The following is a 22,649-nucleotide window of genomic DNA, read 5'->3' as shown; positions in this document are numbered from 1 at the left end:
ATTTTCAAGTCTTGCCATAGATTTTCAAGCAGATTTACACTACCGTTCAGAAGTTTGGGGTCTCTTAAATGTCCTTATTTTAAAGAAAAGCTCATTTTCTGTCTATTTAAATAACATCAAATTGGTCAGAAATACAGTGTAGGCATTGTTAACCTGTAGTGACGCCCAGCCCGTGAACGGGACCGTTATCATCATCTGACACTAATTAGCATAACGCAACGGACATAAATCTTCCTACAAAATGTTCCTATTCATGAAAATCACAAGTGAAATATATTGGAACACAGCTTAGCCTTTTGTTAATCACCCTGTCATCTCAGATTTTAAAAATATGCTTTACAGCCAACGCTAGACAAGCATTTGTGTAAGTTTATCATAGCCTAGCATAGCATTATGCCTTGCTAGCAGCAGGCAAACTTATCACGGAAATCAGAAAAGCAATCAAATTAAATCGGTCACCTTTGATGAACTTCGGATGTTTTCACTCACGAGACTCCCAGGTAGACAGCCAAAGTAAAAAAAAATCCCAAAATATTATTTTTGTATGAGAAATAGCTCCGTTTGTTCTTCACGTTTGGCTGAGAAATCGCCTGGAAATTGCGGTCACCACAACGCCGAAAAATATTCCAAATTAGCTCCATAATATCGACAGAAACATGGCAAACGTTGTTTAGAATCCATCCTCAAGGTGTTTTTCTAATATCTATTCGATAATACATCCGTCGGGACAATTCCTTTTTCTCTAGGACCGATTGGAGTAATGGCTACCTCTGCACTTTACACGAGAATCTCTCTCGGAGCCACCATGTGACCACTTACGCAATGTGCCCCCATACGGCTATTCTTCAACAGAAATGCGTAAAACTACGTCACAATGCTGTAGACACCTTGGGGAATACGTAGAAAGCGTAAGCTCGTTGATGGTACATTCACAGCCATATAGGGAGTCATTGGAACGCAGCGCTTTCAAAACCTGGGGCACACCAAATGATTATGTTAGGTCAGATCCAAGTCACAGATAAACACAGCCATTTTTCCAGCCAAAGAGAGGAGTCACAAAAAGCAGAAATAGAGATGAAAATTAATCACTAACCTTTGATGATCTTCATCAGATGACACTCATAGTAGGACTTCACAATACATGTATGTTTTGTTTGGTAAAGTTCATATTTATATCCAAAAATCTGAGTTTACATTGGCGCATTATGTTCAGTAGTTCCAAAACATCCGGTGATTTTGTAGAGAGCCACATTAATTTACAGAAATACTCACAATAAACATTGCTAAAAGATACAACTGTTATCCATGGAATTTTAGATCCACTTCTTCTTAATGCAACCGCTGTGTCAGATTTCAAAAAAACTTTTACGTAAAAAGCAAACCATGCAATAATCTTGAGTACAGCGCTCAGACAACAAATCAAGCCAAACAGATATCCGCCATGTTGGAGTCAACAGCAGTCAGAAATGGTATTATAAATATTCACTTACATTTGATGATCTTCATCTGAATGCACTCCCAGGAATCCCAGTTCCACAATAAATGTTTTGTTCGATAAAGTCCATCATTTATGTCCAAATACCTCATTTTTGTTTGCGCGTTTAGCCCAGTATTTCAAATTCATGACGCGCGATCACTGGGAGCAGACGACAAGTCAAAAAGTTCCGTTACAGTCCGTAGAAACATGTCAAACGATGTATAGAATCAATCTTTAGGATGTTTTTTAACATAAATAATAAATTCAATAATGTTCCAACCGGAGAATTCCTTTGTAGAAATGCAATGGAACGCAAGCTAACTCACGTGAATGAGCCTGGCCAGCTCGTGCCTCTCTGGCAGACCTCTGACTCATTCAGCTCTCATTCCCCCCTCCTTCACAGTAGAAGCATCAAACTGTTGACATCTAGTGGAAGCCTTAGCAAGTGCAATATGACCCCATAGACACTGTGTATTCAATCGGCCAAGAGTTGAAAAACTACAAACCTCAGATTTCCCACTTCCTGATTGGATTTTTCCCCCGGGGTTTTGCCTGCCATATGAGTTCTGTTATACTCAGACAGTTTTAGAAACTTCAGTGTTTTCTATCCAAATCTACTAATTATATGCATATTCTAGCTTTTATGGCTGAGTAGCAGGCAGTTTAATTTGGGCACGCTTTTCATCCAAAATTCCCCCTACCCTAGAGAAGTTAAGTGTTTTTACTCCTGAACTTATTTAGGCTAGCCATAACAAAGGGGTTGAATACCTAGTGACTTAAGACATTTCAGCTTTTTATTTTTAATAAATTAGTCAATAACTCTTAACATAATTCCACTTTGACATCATGGGGTATTTGTGTGTGTGTTGGCCGGTGGCCAAAAACCACAATTGAACCTTTGGCAGCGATTACAGCCTCGAGTCTTCTTGGGTATGACGCTACAAGCTTGACACACCTGTGTTTTAAAGAGTTTCTCCCATTCTTCTCTGCAGATCCTCTCAAGCTCTGTCAGGTTGGATGGGGAGCGTTGCTGCACAGCTATTTTCTGGTTTCTCCAGAGATGTTCAAGTCCGGGCCCTGGCTGGGCCACTCAAGGACATGCAGAGTCTTATTCTGAAGGCACTTCTGCGTTGTCTTGGCTGTGTGCTTAGGGTCGTTGTACTGTTGGAAGGTGAACCTTTGCCCCAGTCTGAGGCCCTGAGCGCTCTGGAGCAGGTTTTAATCGCTGTACTTTGCTCCGTTGATCTTTGCCTCGATCCTGACTAGTCTCCCAGTCCCTGCCGCTGAACATCCCCACAGCATAATGCTGCCACCACCATGCTTCACCGTAGGGATGGTGCCAGGTTTCCTCCAGACGTGACTCTTGGCATTCAGACCAAATAGTTCAATCTTGGTTTCATCGGACCAGAGAATCTTGTTTCTCATGGTCTGAAAGTCTTTAGGTGCCTTTTGGCAAACTTCAAACAAACTTCATGTTCCTATTACGGAGGAGGCGCTTTCGTCTGGCCACTCTACCATAAACACCTAATTGGTTGAGTGCTGTGGAGATGGTTTTCCTTCTGGAAGGTTGTCCCATCTCCACAGAGGAACTCTAAAGCGCTGTCAGGGTGACCATCGGGTTCTTGGGTCACCTCCCTGACCAAGGCTCTTCTCCCCCGATTGCTCAGTTTGGCCAGGTGGCCAGCTCTAAGAGAAGTCTTGGTGGTTCCAAACTTCTTCCATTTAAGAATGATGGAGGCCACTGTGTTCTTGGGGACCTTCAGTGTTGCAGAAATGTTTTGGATCCGTTCCCCAGATCTGTGCCTCGACACAATCCTGTCTCGGAACTCTACAGACAATTCCTTCAACCTCATGGCTTGGTTTTTGCTCAGACTTTCACTGTCAACTGTGGGACCTTACATAGACAGGTGTGTGCCTTTCCAAACATGTCCAGTCAATTTAATTTACCACAGGTAGTCTCCAATCAAGTTGTAGAAACATCTCAAGGATGATCAATGGAAACAAGATGCAGCTGAGCTCATTTTTTTCGAGTCTCATAGCAAAGGGTCTGAATACTTATGGAAATAAGGTATTTCTGTTTTTATATATTTGCAAAACTTTCAAAAACCCTCTCTTCGCTTTGTCATTATGGGGTATATTGTGTAGATTGCTGAGGAAATTGTTTTATTTAATCCATTTTAGAATAAGGCCGTAACAATGTGGAAAAAGTCAAGGGGTCTGAATAATTTCCAAATGCACTAGATGACTGAGGGGGCATGGTGTTGAAGCCACTGTGCCTCCATCTTGGCTCTCCATTGTAACAAATATTTTAGAACCTATAGAAATGCTTTTATTAACGTCTACATACAATTATTATATTGGACACCTTAATGCATACTTTATTTTTATATATAAACAAAAAATATATACTAATATTTTACTTAAAGTATCATTTTTAGACATTACTAATGTCACTGTCCCTACTACAACAAACAAATAATTAAATGCATGTAATTTTGTCCTTAAGGTTTAATTGAAATTCCATGAATTCCTATGGAAGATTGCTCTTACTGGCGACTGGCAATATGTCCGATCGGTAGTTTGAAAGCCTCTCAATGACCAATACATAGTGTCATCTATCCAGGGGGAACAGACTTTAGTTTGGGGCTGGAAGAAGACGATGGTTGCGTCCCACTATGCCCACCTATTCCCTACTTACTGCACTACTTCTTACCAATGCCCTATGGTCCCTGGTCAAAAGTAGTGCTAAATATAGGGAATAGGGTGCCGTTTGGGACACACACAATAGTTAACTGGTTGGGAATGTAACTCATTAGAGGTGAGGGACATGTCTTCATTACATTTCCCTTAGAGGGGAAATTAAGAGGGAGGAATCAAGTGTGGCTGGCTGCCTGTGGGGCAAATAGCCTAGTTGCCAAATCACCAAACCACTGAGTCTTCACCTTGTCTTTCTCCTCACTGGGTCCATTACCAGGTTAAATAGAGCAGCCTAAATGTCAAGGCTTGATTTCTTTCTCCACCACCAAATAAGTGAAGGGAAGTGAACAAGTGCATACTTTGGAAGGAAGGGGATATTATTAGGACGCACCCTCAGTGTGCTGTTCAGCGCCCAGGAAGTCTGGCTGGGGGTTGGAAAAGAGCAGGAAATAAATGGTATTACTTTTCACTCGGCTCCCCAGCCTTTTGATGTGGGTATTATTTCCCACAGGGTTTAAAACGTCTTCAACGTTTCTTCTCTGTCCTTGTGTTGTGTGTTTTGGAGTTGAGAAAAGCTGCTGATGTTTTTGATGACCAACATGCATTATTCATATTGTCTCACTCACAACTAAAATCTATCTACAGCTCCATCTGTCCATCAGGTCAATATGGTTTCCCTGTGTTTGAGGTTCAATTCCATTCCAGCCATTTATATGAGTCTGTCCTCCCCTCACCAGCCTCCACTAATAGTTAAATGTACTGTATGAATATAAAGCCTTTGGTAATAGCATTGTGTATTACGGTGATGGTAAATGACTAACGCAATCTCTTGTTCTTTGGTTTTCAGGCAGGGAATGACCCCCATGCCTCACCATCCAGGCATGAGCCCCAGAGGGATGTCCTCCAACCCTGCTGGCCCCTACAGCCAGCAGCCAGGGGCCAACACCTCTGGGAGGATGACCCCACAGGGGCACCAACCTCCCTACAACGCACCCTCCGGTATCTACCTACTCCGCACACTGTCCATGTATACCAGACAGTCACAAGCCCCAGTATAACAGTGAACAAGAGGCTGAACTTTTTCCACCCTTCCTCCACAGGGCCCATGCTTATGGGAGGAGAGGGGATGGTGTGTCCCACTGACCCCAAACCGAGACCTCCAGAGCAGTACAGGGAGAGCAATACTCCTGGTCCTGCCACCGAGCCCCCACCTAAACCCAAGGTAGGAGTTACCGTTCTAACAGGCCCCTCGTCAGTACCTCTCAGCATGTCCTAATAACACGTGTGTATGGAAGAGGAACCTGAATGTGGTCAAGCTCAGCAAACACAGCATCTAATGAGGCAGCAGACAAAAAGGTATGCAGAGAATTGAGAAAAACATCCTGTGTTTGGCATCATTGTGAGGATTTTCTAAAGGAAGACGTCGCTTTCTCTATCTCTCTATTTACCTTCTGTTACTACTGGGAGACGATTCCAAAATAAATGCCTCCTTTATAGCAGTGCTATTTTATGGTAAAAAGACCTACTCTCTTTTCAGCAAGTTGTTGATCATTATTACCACACTCATGTCTCTGTCTGCCTGCCTGTCTCTTGACTGATTTGGATGTGTGATAGACACAGACAGACACGCTAAAATAACCGTCTCCCTTCGACTGCAAAGAACTTGTTACTGTTCACTGTGCTCTCTCATGAGCTCCTATTTCTCTTGTCAGAGTTAGGGTTTTTTCTATTTTCCCCTTGTTTTCCCTCCCTCCCTCCCTCGTGTTTCAAGTTCCCCCTCGCTTGGTCTGGTTCTGCACGCCTCTGTGTGGTTGGTTCCAGACTGAGAGTTGTGTGGAAGTGAACAGCTTTTCTCCCTCTGCGTTCATTTGTCTCTTCACCTCATTACCGGCTGTGAGAACATCCTCTTGATCACAAACGGAAGACTGTCAGCAACCACTATTATATCTGCTCTGTGTCTACTTAATGATCACTCCTCATACATTTGACTGCTTTGTGCATTTCTGCTGTCATGGCAACAGCAGTAGCTAGCGTGGATTCATGTTTCCACTCATGACAACTTGAGGACTAGTAATAATGGCTGTGGCCTTTGCTGCTGAAGCTCCTCCCATGCACCTGTTTGGCAGACTGCCCTAGAATGCCGTTGCTCAATCTGTCTGTATGGCTCCTCTCACCATGTAGTTTCCACTGTGTGCTTTTCCAATCATGTGTTGAATATTTTGAAGCCAGTCAAATCTGCCTTAAAGCCTCCAGGTGAGCGCTGAACAGAGCTGTACCAAGTGTGTGACTGAGAGTGGGCCATTGGCTGCAGACAGCAGAGTTCTTACTCTCCCAGGATGTCTTTGAGGACAGGTTTTGCTGTTTGTATGCTTTCTGCATGGGTGTGTGACTATGTTTTGGAGAAAGCGAGAGAGCGAGGGAAAAGGATAAAGTCAGACTGCAATCTCTCAAACTCCTGCCATCTCTCATCACGTGGCCCTGTTGTGTGTTGACGCGTGTATGAGTGTGTACGCCCATCTATTCCTCGTCACACTGAGAGGAGCTGTATCTGCCCTGTATGTCCCAGTCCCCTGTCCCCCTGCCCTGCTAGTCTGTCCTCTTGTAATGGGGTGGAGGACATCACGCCCACCAGCCCTATAAGTGCCGCAACAACTCGCTTTCACTTCTGTTCCATTTTTCATTTGTTGGATTGGTTATATATTTCCTTTTTTGCTTAGTTTTTTACAGCTTGTCGTTTTTATATTCTAGTGTCTTTGTTTTTGATGTCTGAAATATGATTGTGGTGATGTTTGTGACCGAGACGTTCTCATTTAAGGCATGTATACAATTGGACCAATTATTTTCCATTCTTACACTCTTTTCTCCTATCTCTCTCCATACGGTGCCGGTAACCTGGCAGTCCTGCTGCACCACAATGGCTCAAATGCTTCTCTGTTTGATGACTGAGTATGTTAAAGGGGTACTTCAGGATTTTGGCAATGAAGCCCTTTATCTACTTCCCCTGAGTCAGATGAACTCAATATGAAGGAAGTTGGAGATAGTTTCGCGAGCCAATGTTATTGCACTAACACTATCCTGAACAAAAATATAAACGCAAGATGCAACAATTTCTAAGATTTTACTACGTTTCAGTTCATATGAGGAAATCAGTCAATTGAAATGAATTAATTAGCCCCTTATCTATGGATTTCACATGTTGGTCACAAATACCAAAAAAAATCAAATGGGCCTCCATGGCATTTGTGTTTTTTAAATTGCCATCGATAAAATGCAATTGTATTCGTTGTCCGTGGTCGGCCCATACCATAACCCCACTGCCACCATGGGGCACTCTGTTCACAACGTTGACATCAGCAAACCGCTCGCCCTTTCGACGCCATACACGTGGTCTGCAGTTGGACGTATGCTAAATTCTCTAAAACGACGTTGGAGGCAGCTTATTGTAGAGAAATTAACATGAAATTCTTTGGCAACAGCTCTGGTGGACATTCATGCAGTCAGCATGCCAATTGCACTCTCCCTCAGCTTGAGACATCTGTGGCATTGTGTTGTGACAAAACTGCATATTTTAGAGTGGCCTTTTATTGTCCCCATCACAAGGTGCACCTGTGTAATGATTATGCTGTTTAATCAGCTTCTTGATATGCCACACCTGTCAAGTGGATGGATTATCTTGGCAAAAGAGACATATTCACTAGCAGGGACGTAAACATTTGTTAACATCTGAGAGAAGCATTTTGTGCGTATGGAACATCTCTGGGATCTTTTATTTCAGCTCATGAAACCTGGGACCAACACTTTACACGTTGCGTTTTGATGTTTTTGTTCAGTGTTAGCAAATTCCTTCAAACTGCACATAGAAGATGGTATCCATGAGTTCATCTGACTAGGGAAGTAGATACCGGGTTTCAATGCAAAAATCCTGTAGTATCAGTTTAATGAGAAAGTCCTTCAATCCTGCATCACATGGTACTCTGTCTGTAGAGCGCTGAGGGACCTACCTGACTGTATAGCTGCCATTTAACTGGGCTTGAATGCAACAAGTCATATAATAATATACAGTTGGATGTTGAACATGTTTCTGTCTACATGACCCTCGTGACCGTGCTCCATAAGCAATGACAACAGTAGTAGCCCTGGACTGACCCTTCCCCCTCTACTCTATGCCCCGCACCTTTAGAAGACCAGCCCGGCCACCATGACCAATGAGAAGATTCGCATCCTGTACGAGATGGGCGTAGAGCCCGAGAGGCAGGTGTGGGTGGACCGTTACCTGGCCTTCATGGAGGAGAGAGGCACGCCTGTACCTATGCTGCCAGCCGTGGGCAGGAAGCCCCTGGATCTGTGCCGCCTCTACCTGTGTGTTCGAGAAATAGGAGGACTGGCCATGGTGAGTCTGAGAGACCTGTGTGTTTGAGAGAGAGGGTGCCTGGCCATGGTGAGTCTGAGACCTGTGTGACTCCTGTGTTCGCAACACATATACCGTCTCTACCACTTGGTCTACAGCCCTGGTCACGCATCTGTCTCCCTATCTACCTTAATACTTCCCTGTCAATAGCAATATGAAAGGGGACCTGGAGGAAGCTGCCTAACCACGGCTGCCTGACCACCAGGCCTATCCTGGATGTCAAAATGACATTAAAAATGGACAAAGACTAAATCTAGACCCTGGTCTGCTCCCTGACCCAATCCCAGTGTGCTATTAAATTAACTACATTATGGCCCTTGCTGGCTATCCCGTCCCAGTTCTACCCCATCATATACGGTTTCATACTCAGCCCTGGTTGCTCAGGAGTCTCCTGTCGGCCATATGCCCCCCTCCCCCTGCAGGTGAACAAGAGCAAGAAGTGGAGGGAGCTGTCCACCCATCTCAACGTGGGCACGTCCAGCAGCTCTGCCAGCTCTCTGAAGAAGCAGTACATCCAGTACCTGTTTGCCTATGAGTGCAGGGTGGAGCGGGGAGAGGAGCCGCCGCTGGAGATCCCGGGGGAAACCAAGAAACAGGCTAAGATCCAGCCACCCTCACCGGGTGAGTAAAACACTGGAGACTGTAGCTTTCCTAGCTGAGCTGCACGCTATGCAGGGTTGGGATCACTTGTGTGTCGACTAGAGGTATAAGCTACCTGCTGGGGTTGACACATGTACACCCACACAAAGCCATTATAAACAGGCATGACCAGGATCATGTCCATATATCCACAGGCAGACCCATTCAGTCATCCAGCTTTTCATCTATCCATCTCCATTCTCCCTGGGCTGGCTGCTCCCTCCTTGCACGTGGGCCTATTTCTGTCTGACAGGTGATTGTCACACAGAGAGATCCCCCCGGCGAAATGGCTGATGTCAGAGAGAGAGGGAGCAGGGAAGAGGGAACGTGAGGGAGAGATACAGAGTGCGAGTTAGACTGTGGGAGAGAGAGGGCTATCAAGCTGCGGGGGAAGGGATTCCCCCTAGAGAAGCTGAATAGGGGAGGAGTGTGGAGTGGCTGTCTGATATATAAACAACCATGACCTAAGTCTGACCTAGTTTCCCACAGACCAGTGGGGCAGTAGTTTTTTTTTCTCACTTTCGCTGTCTCTGTGTGTGAGTATGGTAGGGTCACGTACGTTCACATGCTCAGAGAAGGAGAGAGAGCTAGAGAGCGAGACGGCGCCTGTGGCTGAAACTCTTCATTGTTTACTTTTGGAGTTGAAACACGTGGCGTCTTGGCTGGCAGCGGATCAGGCACCAGAGAATCTCTCTCATTTACCAACACATGCATATTACTGCCAGCCTGGCCCATTCTCTCACCCGCTCTCTTTCCCTCTCTGGCTCTCTCTCTCATTCAGTGGGGATTATTACAAGACAGGCTTTTTAATGTCTTGAATTGTTTCACTTTTTATTTTATAGATGTCAGGTTTGAGATTTCGATTGACTACTTAGCTTATTCAAGCCTGTCTCAAAATACAACACTGCCACTTTAAGACAAAAAAAAGCTCTTAACCGGACTTTTTCCCCCCAAAGATGTCTAGAAATGTACATGTTTTGTGCTCTAGCTGGAAGCAATCACTCCCCTATTGCTGATTTAGAAATGATCTATAACTGGGCTAATAACTCACTAATTAGCAAAGGATTTGATCAAATGTGCACAAGTGGCTACATGCAGCTCTGATCTCAAAACAAGCTCTAATCTACTCATGACCGCTCATGCTGTAAACACAGTCCAGTTCAAAGTGAATGGCACATATCCATTTATGGCAATGGTCTATTTGCAAATAGTGCAGTTCTGATTGGTTATGCCGCACTGGTCTGTGTATAGCACGGGCGGAGTCGTGCATGTCAATGCAATAGAATCCTACTCAGATGCATTCTGCCTACATCAACAGTTACTCTTCGTTAGTTCGTTTTGTTTCGATATGTTGCATTGATTCGATCACAATTCCCACAGTAAAGGGAAATGTTAATGGTGTTAACATTGATATTGATATTTATTCTGCGCAGCATCTTGAGGGAGCTGCATGCAGCTTATAGGGAACATTGGTGGGGGACCATTCTTGATACACACAGTGAAAAACCCAGCAGAGTTGCAATTTTTGACACACTCAAACCGATGTGCCTTGCACCTAATACCATACCCTGTTCAAAGCACTTCAATATTTTTTTCCTTGCCCATTCACCCCCTGAATGGCGCGCGCGCACACAATCCATGCCTCAATTGTCTCAAGTTTAAAAATCCTTCTTTAAACTGTCTCCTCCCTTTCATCTACACTGATTTGAAGTGGATTCAACAGGTGATAATTTAAGGGATTTATTGGCATGGGAAACGTGTGTGTTTTACATTGCAAAAAGCAAGTAAAATCAATAAGAGATCATAGCTTTCGCCTGAATTCACCTGGTCGGTCTTTCATGGAAGGAGCGTGTGTGGCTTTTTACACATTTTGGTGTTACAAAGTGGAATTTAAATATATTTCATTGTCGTTTTTTGTCAACGATCTACACAAAATACTCTCAGTGGAAGGAAAGTTCTAACATGTGTAAATAAATTATGAAAATAAAATTGATTAGATACGTATTCAACCCCTTAAGTCAATACATGTTAGAATCACCTTTGGCAGTGATTACAGATGTGAGTCTTTCTGGGTACGTTTTCAAGAGCTTTGCGCACCTGGTGTAGTACAATATTTTCCCATTTATTCATTTAAAAATTCTTCAAGCTCTGTCAAATTGGTTGTTGGTCATTGCTAGACAGCCATTTTCAGGTCTTGCCATAGATTTTCAAGTAGATTTAAGTCAAAATTGTAACTAGGCAACTCAGGACCCTTGAATGTCATCTTGGTAAGCAACTCCAGTGTGTATTTGACCTTGTGTTTTAGGTTATTGACCTGCTGAAAGGTGAATTTGTCTCCGTGTCTGTTGGAAAGCAGACTGAACCCAGTTTTTCTCTAGGATGTTGCTTGTGCTTAGCTCTATTCCGTTTCTTTTTATCCCCCAAAGAACTTGTTGCAGCCACCACCATTCTTGAAAATATGAAGTGGTACTTAGTGATGTGTTGTTGGAAACATAATGCTTTGTATTCAGGATATAAAGGTAATTTATATTTTGCCGTTTTACTTTTGTGCATTATTGCAAACAGGATGTGTGTTCCGGAAAAATGTTATTGTTTACAGGCTTCATTTCCGTGCTGTAAATTAGGTTAGTATTGTGGAGTAACTACAATGTTGTTGACCCATCCTCAGTTCTCTCCTATACCAGCCATTAAACTCTAACTGTTTTGAAGTCACCATTGGCCTCATGGTAAAATCCCTGAGCTGTTTCCTTCGTCTCCGGCAAGCGGGTTAGGAAGGACGCCTGTATCTTTATAGTGACTGGGTGTATTGATACACCATCTAAAGTGTAATTAATAACTTCATGCTCAAAGGGATCTTCAATGTCTGCTTTTCTATTTATTTTTATAAACTCAGCAAAAAAAGAAACGTCCTCTCACTGTCATCTGCATTTATTTTCAGCAAACTTAACATGTGTAAATATTTGTATGAACATAACAAGATTGAACAACTGAAACAACATAAACTGAACAAGTTCCACAGACATGTAATGTGTCACTGAACACAGGGGGGGTCGAAATCAAAAGTAACAGTCAATATCTGGTGTGGCCACCAGCTGCATTAAGTACTGCAGTGCATCTGCTCATGGACTGCACCAGTTCTTGGTGTGATATGTTACCCCACTCTTCCACCAAGGCACCGGCAAGTTCCTGGACATTTCTGGGGGGAATGGCCCTAGGCCTCACCCTCTGATCCAACAGGTCCCAGACGTGCTCAATGGGATTGAGATCCGGGCTCTTCTCTGGCCATGGCAGAACACTGACATTCCTGTCTTGCAGGAAATCACGCACAGAATGAGCAGTATGGCTGGTGGCATTATCATGCTGGAGGGTCATGTCAGGATGAGCCTGCAGGAAGGTTACCACATGAGGGAGGAGGATGTCTTCCCTGTAACGCACAGCATTGAGATTGCCTGCAATGACAACAAGCTCAGTCCGATGATGCTGTGACACACCGCCCCAGACCATGACGGACACTCCACCTCCAAATCGATCCCGCTCCAGAGTACAGGCCTCGGTGTAACGCTCATTCCTTCGACGATAAATGTAAATCAGACAAACACCCCTGGTGAGACAAAACCGAGACTCGTCAGTAAAGAGAACTTTCTGCCAGTCCTGCCTGGTTCAGTGATGGTGGATTTGTGCCCATAGGTGACGACGTTGCCGGTTATGTCTGGTGAGGACCTGCCTTACAACAGGCCTACAAGCCCTCAGTCCAGCTTCTCTCAGTCTATTGAGGACAGTCTGAGCACTAATGGAGGGATTGTGCGTTCCTGGTGTAACTCAGACAGTTGTTGTTGCCATCCTGTACCTATCCCTCAGGTGTGATGTTCGGATGTACCGATCCTGTGCAGGGGTTGTTACACGTGGTCTGCCACTGCGAGGACAATCAGCTGTCCGTCCTGTCTTCCTGTAGCGCTGTCTTAGGCGTCTCACAGTACGGACATTGTAATTTATTGCTCTGGCCACATCTGCAGTCCTCATGCCTCCTTGCAGCATGCCTAAGGCATGCTCACGCAGATGAGCAGGAACCATGGGCATCTTTGTTTTGGTGTTTTTCAGTCAGTAGAAAGGCCTCTTTAGTGTCCTAAGTTTTCATAACTGTGACCTTAATTGCCTACCGTCTGTAAGCTGTTAGTGTCTTAACAACCGTTCCACAGGTGCATGTTCATTAATTGTTTATGGTTCATTGAACAAGCATGGGAAACGGTGTTTAAACCCTTTACAATTAAGATCTGTGAAGTTATTTTGGATTTTACAAATTACCTTTGAAAGACAGGGTCCTGAAAAGGGGATGTTTTTTGTTGTTGCTGGGTTTAAATACATACCCATCTACCAATAGGTGCCCTTCTTTGCGAGACATTAGAAAACCTGCATGATCTTTATAGTTGAATCTGTTTGAAATTCACTGCTCGACTGAGGGACCGTACACATAATTCTGTGTGTGGGGTACAGAGATCAGGTAGTCAATAATAAACGTTAAATAATATTATTGCACACAGTGAGTCCATGCAACTTATGACTTATTAAGCATATTTTTACTCCTGAACTTTAGGCTACCCATAACAAAGGAGTTGAATACTTAGTGACTGAAGACATTTCAGCTTTTCATTTTGACATTTTGGGGTATTGTGTGTAGGCCAGTGACAATCTAAATTGAATCCATTTAAAATTCAGGCTGTAACACAACAAAATGGGGGGAAAAGGGGTGTGAGTACTTTCTGAAGGCGCTGTATTTCTACATATAAACAGTGGGGAGAACAAGTATTTGATACACTGCAGGTTGTCCTACTTACAAAGCATGTAGAGGTCTGTAATTTTTATCATAGGTACACTTCAACTGTGAGAGACGGAATCTAAAACAAAAATCCAGAAAATCACATTGTATGATTTTTAAGTAATTAATTTGCATTTTATTGCATGACATAAGTATTTGATCACCTACCAACCAGTAAGAATTCCAGCTCTCACAGACCTGTTAATTCTTCTTTAAAAAGCCCTCCTGTTCTCCACTCATTACCTGTAATAACTGCACCTGTTTGAACTCATTACCTGTATAAAAAACACCTGTCCACACACTCAATCAGACAGACTCCAACCTCTCCACAATGGCAAGACCTGAAAGCTGTGTAAGGACATCAGGGATAAAATTGTAGACCTGCACAAGGCTGGGATGGGCTACAGGACAATAGGCAAGCAGCTTGGTGAGAAGGCAACAACTGTTGGTACAATTATTAGAAAATGGAAGAACTTCAAGATGACGGTCAATCACCATCGGTCTGGGGCTCCATGCAAGATCTCACCTCGTGGAGCATCAATGATCATGAGGAAGGTGAGGGATTAGCCCAGAACTACACGGCAGGACCTGGTCAATGACCTGAAGAGAGCTGGGACCACAGTCTCAAAGAAAACCATTAGTAACACATTACGCCGTCATGGATTCAAATCCTGCAGCGCACGCAAGGTCCCCCTGCTCAAGCCAGCTCATGTCCAGGCCTGTCTGAAGTATGCCAATGACCATCTGGATGATCCAGAGGAGGAATGGGAGAAGGTCATGTGGTCTGATGAGACAAAAATAGAGCTTTTTGTCTAAACTCCACTCGCCGTGTTTGGAGGAAGAAGGATGAGTACAACCCCAAGAACACCATCCCAACCGTGAAGCATGGAGGTGGAAACATCATTCTTTGGGGATGCTTTTCTGCAAAGGGGACAGGACGACTACACCGTATTGAGGGGAGGATGGATGGGGCCATGTATCGTGAGATCTTGGCCAACAGTAAGAGCATTGAAGATGGGTCGTGGCTGGGTCTTCCAGCATGACAACGACCCGAAACACACAGCCAGGGCAACTAAGGAGTGGCTCCGTAAGAAGCATCTCAAGGTCCTGGAGTGGCCTAGCCAGTCTCCAGACCTGAACCCAATAGAAAATCTTTGGAGGGAGCTGAAAGTCCATATTGCCCAGCGACAGCCCCAAAACCTGAAGGATCTGGAGAAGGTCTATATGGAGGAGTGGGCCAAAATCCCTGCTGCAGTGTGTGCAAACCTGGTCAAGAACTACAGGAAACGTATGATCTCTGTAATTGCAAACAAAGGTTTCTGTACCAAATATTAAGTTCTGCTTTTCTGATTTATGTCATGCAATAAAATGCAAATTAATGACTTAAATCATACAATGTGATTTTCTGGATTTTTGTTTTAGATTTAGTCTCACAGTTGAAGTGTACCTATGATAAAAATTACAGACCTCTACATGCTTTGTAAGTAGGAAAACCTGCAAAATCGGCAGTATATCAAATACTTGTTCTCCCCACTGTACATACATACATGCATGCATTATACATCTGCCTCACACTACATAAACAGGAGATAGGCTCCTGACTTATGGGCCGTTCTGGCCCAGACAACTTAATTACTTATACATCTCTCTGTGGCTCTCTCTTCCCCTTAGTCTCTCCTGCTTACTAATGCTCCCTGTAGGGTCCCCATGTTTATCAGTCTGTCTATAGCACATGTTTATGTTTGTATATGTATATTTTTGACGTTTTAACAATTGTCTACCGTTGCCAATTTCCCTTTAGCCAACTCTGGCTCCCTGCAGGGTCCTCACACCCCCCAATCTACAGGTAGCAGCTCCATGACTGAGATGTCAGAGGGCATGAAGCTTCCCACTCCTGCCACCACACCACACGTGACCCCCCAGCCAGGTAACAGGTAGGTCCTGGGCTGGGGGCCACTCATAGCCCGATAGTGTGGGGGTGTGTACATGTCTGTCAGTGTGTGTCTAAATCTGACTGTATACACACACGGATACCCCTCTTCAACCCTTTGTATCATCCTTTCTTGTCCTCCTTACCCCTCCTGTATGTCTCAGGAACAGTGTTGGTATCCGTGTCCAGGATCCCTTCTCAGAGGTCAGTGACCCTGCCTTCCACAAGCGAGGGCCCATGCCCTCTGGCGCCCAATACCAGCAGGTTGGCGGTTGTGCAGACCCCTCCATGAGGATGCAGTATGACGCCAACAAGGACCCCTATGAAGGGCCCCGGAAGGGTGAGTGGACCAGGCTCTCCTTAAACACATGACATACAGTGCATTCACATAACACAGTACACTCCTATTGGTATTGTCCACATTGCTTGTCTGCATTATTTTGGGGGGGATATTTGTGTATTAGTATTGTACTGTTAAGACATTTACTGCTGGAGCTAGAAACGGAGGCATTTACTGCTGGAGCTAGAAACGGAGGCATTTACTGCTGGAGCTAGAAACGGAGGCATTTACTGCTGGAGCTAGAAACGGAGGCATTTACTGCTGGAGCTAGAAACGGAGGCATTTACTGCTGGAGCTAGAAACGGAGGCATTTACTGCTGGAGCTAGAAACGGAGGCATTTACTGCTGGAGCTAGAAACGGAGGCATTTCGCTGCACCTGCTTTAGCGTCTGCTGTTCTTTGTATGCGACAAATAAAGTTTGATTTTGACTAGATGAACAATGTGATGTTAGTAAAAGTGAAGTAATACACCTGTTGTCTGAACTGAATATGGCTGGTACTTCAATTCTTCATGTAGGTTCAAATCAGTTTTCGTCCTTGTTTTTGGTTAGCCCATCAGACCTGACTCTCTCTGTCGTAATTGTTTCCTTAGACTATGTTGCCCCCAAGTGATAAAATCATATACTACATCCTTGCCTTTTTATAACGCCTAACATGAATGCAGATGGAATCAGAATTGCCTGTATTCGCCAATTACATTTACACGTACCAGGAATTTGTCCTGGTGAAATGTTGCTGACAACATGAAGCAGAGAAAAAACAGACAGAATATAGACACAATTATTTACACTTTATCAACATACAGTGCATTGGAAAGTATTCAGACCCCTTCACTTTTTCTACATTTGTTACGTTACAGCCTTATTCTAAAATGGATGAAATTGTTTTTTCCCCTCAATCTACACATAATAGCCCATAATGACAAAGCAAAAACGTTTTTTCATAAAAATAAAAAAAAACATTTACATAAGTATTCAGACCCTTTAATCAGTACTTTGTTGAAGCACCTTTGGCAGCGATTACAGCCTTGCATTTTCTTGGGTCTGACGCTACAAGCTTGGCACACCTGTATTTGGGGAGTTTCTCCTATTCTTCTCTGCAGATCCTCTCAAGCTCTGTCAGGTTGGATGGGGAGCGTCGCTGCACAGCTATTTTCAGGTCTCCAGAGATGTTTGATCGGGTTCAAGTCTGGGCTGGGCAACTCAAGGACATTCAGAGACCACTCCTGTGTTTTTGCTGTGTGCTTAAGGTCGTTGTCCTGTTTGAAAGTGAAACTGAGTCTGAGATCCTGAGTGCTCTGGAGTAGATTTTCATCAACGATCTCTCTGTACTTTGCTCTGTTCATCATTCCCTCGATCCTGAATAGTCTCCCAGTCCCTGCCACTGACAAACTTGCCCACAGCGTGATGCTGCCACCACCATGTTTCATCGTAGGGATGGTCTTGGCCAGGTGATGAGCAATGCCTGGTCTCCTTAAGATGTGACGATTGGCATTCAGGCGAGAGTTTAATCTTGGTTTCATCAGACGAGAGAATCTTGTTTCTCATAGTCAGAGTCCTTTAGGTGCCTTTTACCAAACTCCAAGCAGGCTGTCATGTGCCTTTTACTGAGGAGTGGCTTCCATCTGGCCACTCTACCATAAAGGCCTGATTAGTTGAGTACTGCAGAGATGGTTGTCCTTCTGGAAGGTTCTCTCATCTCCACAGAGGAACTCTGTCAGAGTGACCATCGGATTCTTCGTCACCTCCCTGACCAATAACCTTCTCCCCAGATTGCTCAGTTTGGACGGGCGACCAGCTCTAGGAAGAGGCTTGGTAGTTCAATACTTCTTCCATTTGAGAATGATGGAGGCCACTGTGTTCTTGGGGACCTTCAATACTTCTTCCATTTGAGAATGATGGAGGCCACTGTGTTCTTGGGGACCTTCAATGCTTCAGACATGTTTTGGTACCCTTCCCCAGATCTGTGCCTCGACACAATCTTGTCTGAGCTCTACGGACAATTCCTTTGACCTCATGGCTTGGTTTTTGCATTGACATGCACTGTCAACTGTGGGAGCTTATATAGACAGGTGTGTGCCTTTCCAAATCATGTCCAATCAACTTAATCTACCACAGGAGGACTCCAATCAAGTTGTAGAAACATCTCAAGGATGGTCAATGGAAACAGGATGCACCTGAGCTCAATTTTGAGTCTCATAGCAAAGGGTCTGAATTAGAGGTCGGCCGATTAATCGGAATTGCCGATTTCAAGTTTTCATAACAATCGGAAACCGGTCATTTTGGACACCGATTTTGACGTTTTTTTTTTTACACCTTTATTTAATCTTTATTTAACGAGGCAAATCAGTTAAGAACACATTCTTATTTTCAATGACGGCCAAGGAACGGTGGGTTAACTGCCTCGTTCAGGGGCAGAACGACAGATTTTCACCTTGTCAGCTCGGGGGACCCAATCTTGCAACCTTACCGTTAACTAGTCCAACGCAATAACGACCTGCCTCTCTCTCGTTGCACTCCACAAGGAGACTGACTGCCTGTTACACGAATGCAGTAAGCCAAGGTAAGTTGCTAGCTAGTTAAACTTATCTTATAAAAATCAATCAATCATAATCACTAGTTAACTACACATGGTTGATGATATTACTAGATATTATCTAGCGTGTCCTGCGTTGCATATAATCTGACTGAGCGTACAAGCATACAAGTATCTAAGTATATGACTGAGCGGTGGTAGGCAGAAGCAGGCGCTTAAACATTCATTCAAACAGCACTTTCGGGCGTTTTTCCAGCAGCTCTTCGTTGTGCGTCAAGCATTGCGCTGTTTATGACTTCAAGCCTATCAACTCCCGAGATGAGGCTGGTGTAACCGAAGTGAAATGGCTGGCTAGTTAGCACGCGCTAATAGCTTTTCAAACGTCACTCGCTCTGAGCCTTGGAGTGGATGTTCCCCTTGCTCTGCATGGATAACGCTGCTTCGATGGTGGCAGTTGTCATTGTGTTCCTGGTTCGAGCCCAGGGAGGAGAGGGACTGAAGCCATACAGTTACACTGGTAATACTAAAGTGCCTGTAAGAACATCCAATAGTTAAAGGTTAATGAAATACAAATGGTATAGAGGGAAATAGTCCTATAATTCCTATAATAACTACAGCCTAAAACTTCTTACCTGGGAATATTGAAGACTCATGTTGCAAGGAACTTAATTAAATGTTAGCTTTCTTACTTAGCACATATTGCACTTTTACTTCTCCAACACTTTGTTTTTGCATTATTTAAACCAAATTTAACACGTTTCATTATTTATTTGAGGCTAAATTGTTGTATTATATTAAGTTAAAATAAGTGTTAATTCAGTATTGTTGTAATTGTCATTATTACAAATACATTTTTAAAAATGTCCAAGTAATCGGTATCGGCTTTTTTGGTCCTGCAATAATCGGTACCGGCATTGAAAAATCATAATCGGTCTACCTCTATTCTGAATACTTATGTAAATAAGGTATTTCGTTTTTTTTATACATTTGCAAACATTTCTAAAAACCTGTTTTCGCTTCGTCATTATGGGATATTGTGTGTAGATTGAGTAAAAACATTTATTTAATCCATTTTAAAATGAGGCTGTAACATAACAAAATGTGGTAAAAGTAAAGGTCTGAATACTTTCCGACTCCACTGTATATACAATATCTATTCTCTCTCCACAGGGCCAGGGGGCAGTGAGCCCTATAGACCAGGTCAGATGCCCAGCGGTGCCATGCAGGACATGTACCCCCGTGGTCCTCCCTCAGTAGCCATGCCAGGGATGGGTATGGGCCCTGGCCCGCGGTCACAGTACCCCTACGGGCCTGGCTACGACAGGAGGTGGGTATTTTAATAATCAACATTCTATAGTAGATACATTTACTGAGTGCCAGCAGCATACCACTCTGCATCCCACTGCTGGCTTGCCTCGGAAGCTAAGCAGGTTTGGTCCTGGTTGGTCCCATGGATGGGAGACAGTAGGAGGCGCTCTTTCCTCTGGTCAAAAAAATATCCCAATTCTCCAAGGCAGTGATTGGGGAAATTCCCCTGTGTAGGAAAAGAGGTGTTTCATGCTTAAACAACTGGAATAGAGGTGCTACCTTAATAATGAAATGATGGATCAGAAGTTGAGGCAGGGCACTCTATTATAAAAATGTATGATTCATTGTAAATCCCAAGTCAAAAACATTTGATGTTTCAATCTGAGACTTTCATCAGACAGCAATATAAATGCCACGAATGAGCTGCTCATAATTGTCGTCCTACCCACCAGACCAGACCATGTGATGGGTTCGGAGGGGGGTGCGCCTCCCCCTGGGGGCCAGAACAACATGGTACCTTCCAGCGGTGACCCAAGCATGTACTCTGCCAACCGATATCCCCATCAGCGGTAAGACGTGTCATGCTCTGTGAATGATGCATAAAAACTGTTGGCTTTACATGTAGTGACTCATTAAATGAGCTTATTATTTATATAGCTACCTATATATGCATAGTTTATTTGTGTTCTGACTGAGGGTGTACCGCTTTCTTTGTAGGCCACATGGACATGAAAGTTATGGGCAGCAGTACCCTCACGGCCCCATGCCCTATAGCTCTCACCAGTCTGGGATGTACCCACAACAGGTCAGACCCAGCCTCAAGCCTCCTGCCCCTAGAGGGCACTGTGCTTCATCTACTGAAACTTGAACAGATGGAAAACAGGCTAACTTGGCCATTTCAATGCAAAGTAAAGTCTAAACTGGGTTTGCGATAGCGGTCTACCAGTAAGTAATCATCATTAGCTTCTACTCCACCTTGTCCAACACCATGGCTTGTTGCTAGTTGGAGAGAGAGCGCGAGAGTTGGAGGGAGAGCGAGAGAGTTGGAGAGAGAGACATCAATAAAAGGTCATCATTGTAACTGCAGTATCTAACGTATAAAGTTCTGTGTTCCCTCTCAGGGCTATAAGAGGCCAGTGGGACAAGAGGGGATGTACGGTCCCCCTGCTAAGCGCCATGAGGGTGAAGCCTACGACATGCAGCAGTACGGAGGGCAGCAGCCAGACATGCACCGCCAGTATGGAGGGGGCTACATGGGGCCGGAGCACAGGCCCATGCAGGGCCAGTACCCTTACCCCTACAGCCGAGACCGCATGGGAGCCATCCAGGGGCCCCAACAACACGGCATGATGAGCGGAGGTCCTCCCTTCCCCTCCGGAGCCTCTCCAGATGGCCCCCAGGCCAACATGTGGCACCCCAGGACAGACATGGGCTACCCCGGGCCCTACCCTGGCCGACAGGGCCAGGGGCCACCTTACCCTGTTATGGGCCGGGGTCCGGGGGATGACCCAGAGGGAAGGGCCCTCCAGGACGGCCAATGGACGTCCGGACACCCGGGCCAACGCCAGTCCCCATGCCCCTCTTCCTCCTCCATGCCCCCCATGGCTTCCCGACAGCCCCCCTCCTCCTACCAGTCTAACCCTGCCATGGCCAACCACATCGCTAGAGCCCCCAGCCCCTTCGCCCGGCCCATGGGGGGACCCGGACCCCTTTCCCCCAACAACGGGGGCCACTACATGGCCTCTCTGAAGAAGGCAGGGATGCCTGGGTCCATGCCAGGCTCACACAGTGGGGGGATGTCAGGGCAGGGCATTCTACCTCTCCACAGAGATATCAGCTTCCCCATGGGGTCTGTGGAGGCCACCCTGCCCAAACTCAAGGTCCGACGCAGACTTACTTCCAAGGAGACCGGTAGGAGAATTAGCCTGTTATTATAGAGCCGTCTATCCCAACCCTGGTCCTCCAGTGTCCCCAACAGTACACAGGTTTATTGTAGCCCTTAACAAACACGTCATTCAACTCGAGGGCTTGATGATTAGTTAACACGTTGAATCAGGTGTGCTGGTCCAGGTTTACAGTAAAAATGTGTATTGTTGGGGGTACTGGAAGACCAGGGTTGGGAAACTGTTATAGAGCATTAGCCAGGTAATTCATAATGGATGCATCTGAAATGGACGCCATTGTATATAAGAATTAGTTTTTAACTGACTTGCCTAGTTAAATAAGGGTGACATTTAAAAATGTATGGGCCCTGGTCAAAAGTTGTGCACGGGATAGGGAATAGGGTGCCATTTTCGATGCGACCCTCATCTCTCCTCCGACCTTGGAACTGTAACCTCTTACCCTCAGGAACCCCAGAGGCGTGGCGCGTGATGATGTCTCTGAAGTCAGGTCTGCTGGCTGAGAGCACATGGGCGCTGGACACCATCAACATCCTGCTGTATGACGACACCACTGTGTCCTCCTTCACCCTGTCACAGGTGACGGTGCTACACAAACTAT

At 44.8% G+C, this 22,649-nt stretch overlaps 1 protein-coding gene across 5 annotated transcripts in view; it reads left to right on the top strand.

Moving 5' to 3' along the window:
* The window catches only part of LOC112249993 (AT-rich interactive domain-containing protein 1B), a 92,450-nt gene that overhangs the window by 66,692 nt on the left and 3,109 nt on the right, over positions 1-22,649 (top strand). For all 5 annotated transcript variants that reach the window (XM_024419777.2, XM_024419774.2, XM_024419775.2 and 2 more), the window contains 11 exons: positions 5,022-5,173; positions 5,275-5,396; positions 8,355-8,564; positions 9,005-9,203; positions 15,836-15,968; positions 16,129-16,304; positions 20,010-20,166; positions 20,600-20,716; positions 20,865-20,952; positions 21,269-22,058; positions 22,497-22,627. In XM_024419777.2, coding sequence (XP_024275545.1) covers positions 5,022-5,173; positions 5,275-5,396; positions 8,355-8,564; positions 9,005-9,203; positions 15,836-15,968; positions 16,129-16,304; positions 20,010-20,166; positions 20,600-20,716; positions 20,865-20,952; positions 21,269-22,058; positions 22,497-22,627 — 2,275 coding nt within the window. The remainder of the gene's footprint in view (positions 1-5,021; positions 5,174-5,274; positions 5,397-8,354; positions 8,565-9,004; positions 9,204-15,835; positions 15,969-16,128; positions 16,305-20,009; positions 20,167-20,599; positions 20,717-20,864; positions 20,953-21,268; positions 22,059-22,496; positions 22,628-22,649) is intronic.

The sequence above is a fragment of the Oncorhynchus tshawytscha genome, linkage group LG05 (assembly GCF_018296145.1).
Source record: "Oncorhynchus tshawytscha isolate Ot180627B linkage group LG05, Otsh_v2.0, whole genome shotgun sequence".
Taxonomy (NCBI): Eukaryota; Metazoa; Chordata; class Actinopteri; order Salmoniformes; family Salmonidae; genus Oncorhynchus; species Oncorhynchus tshawytscha.
This window is presented reverse-complemented; position numbering and strand designations above follow the sequence as displayed.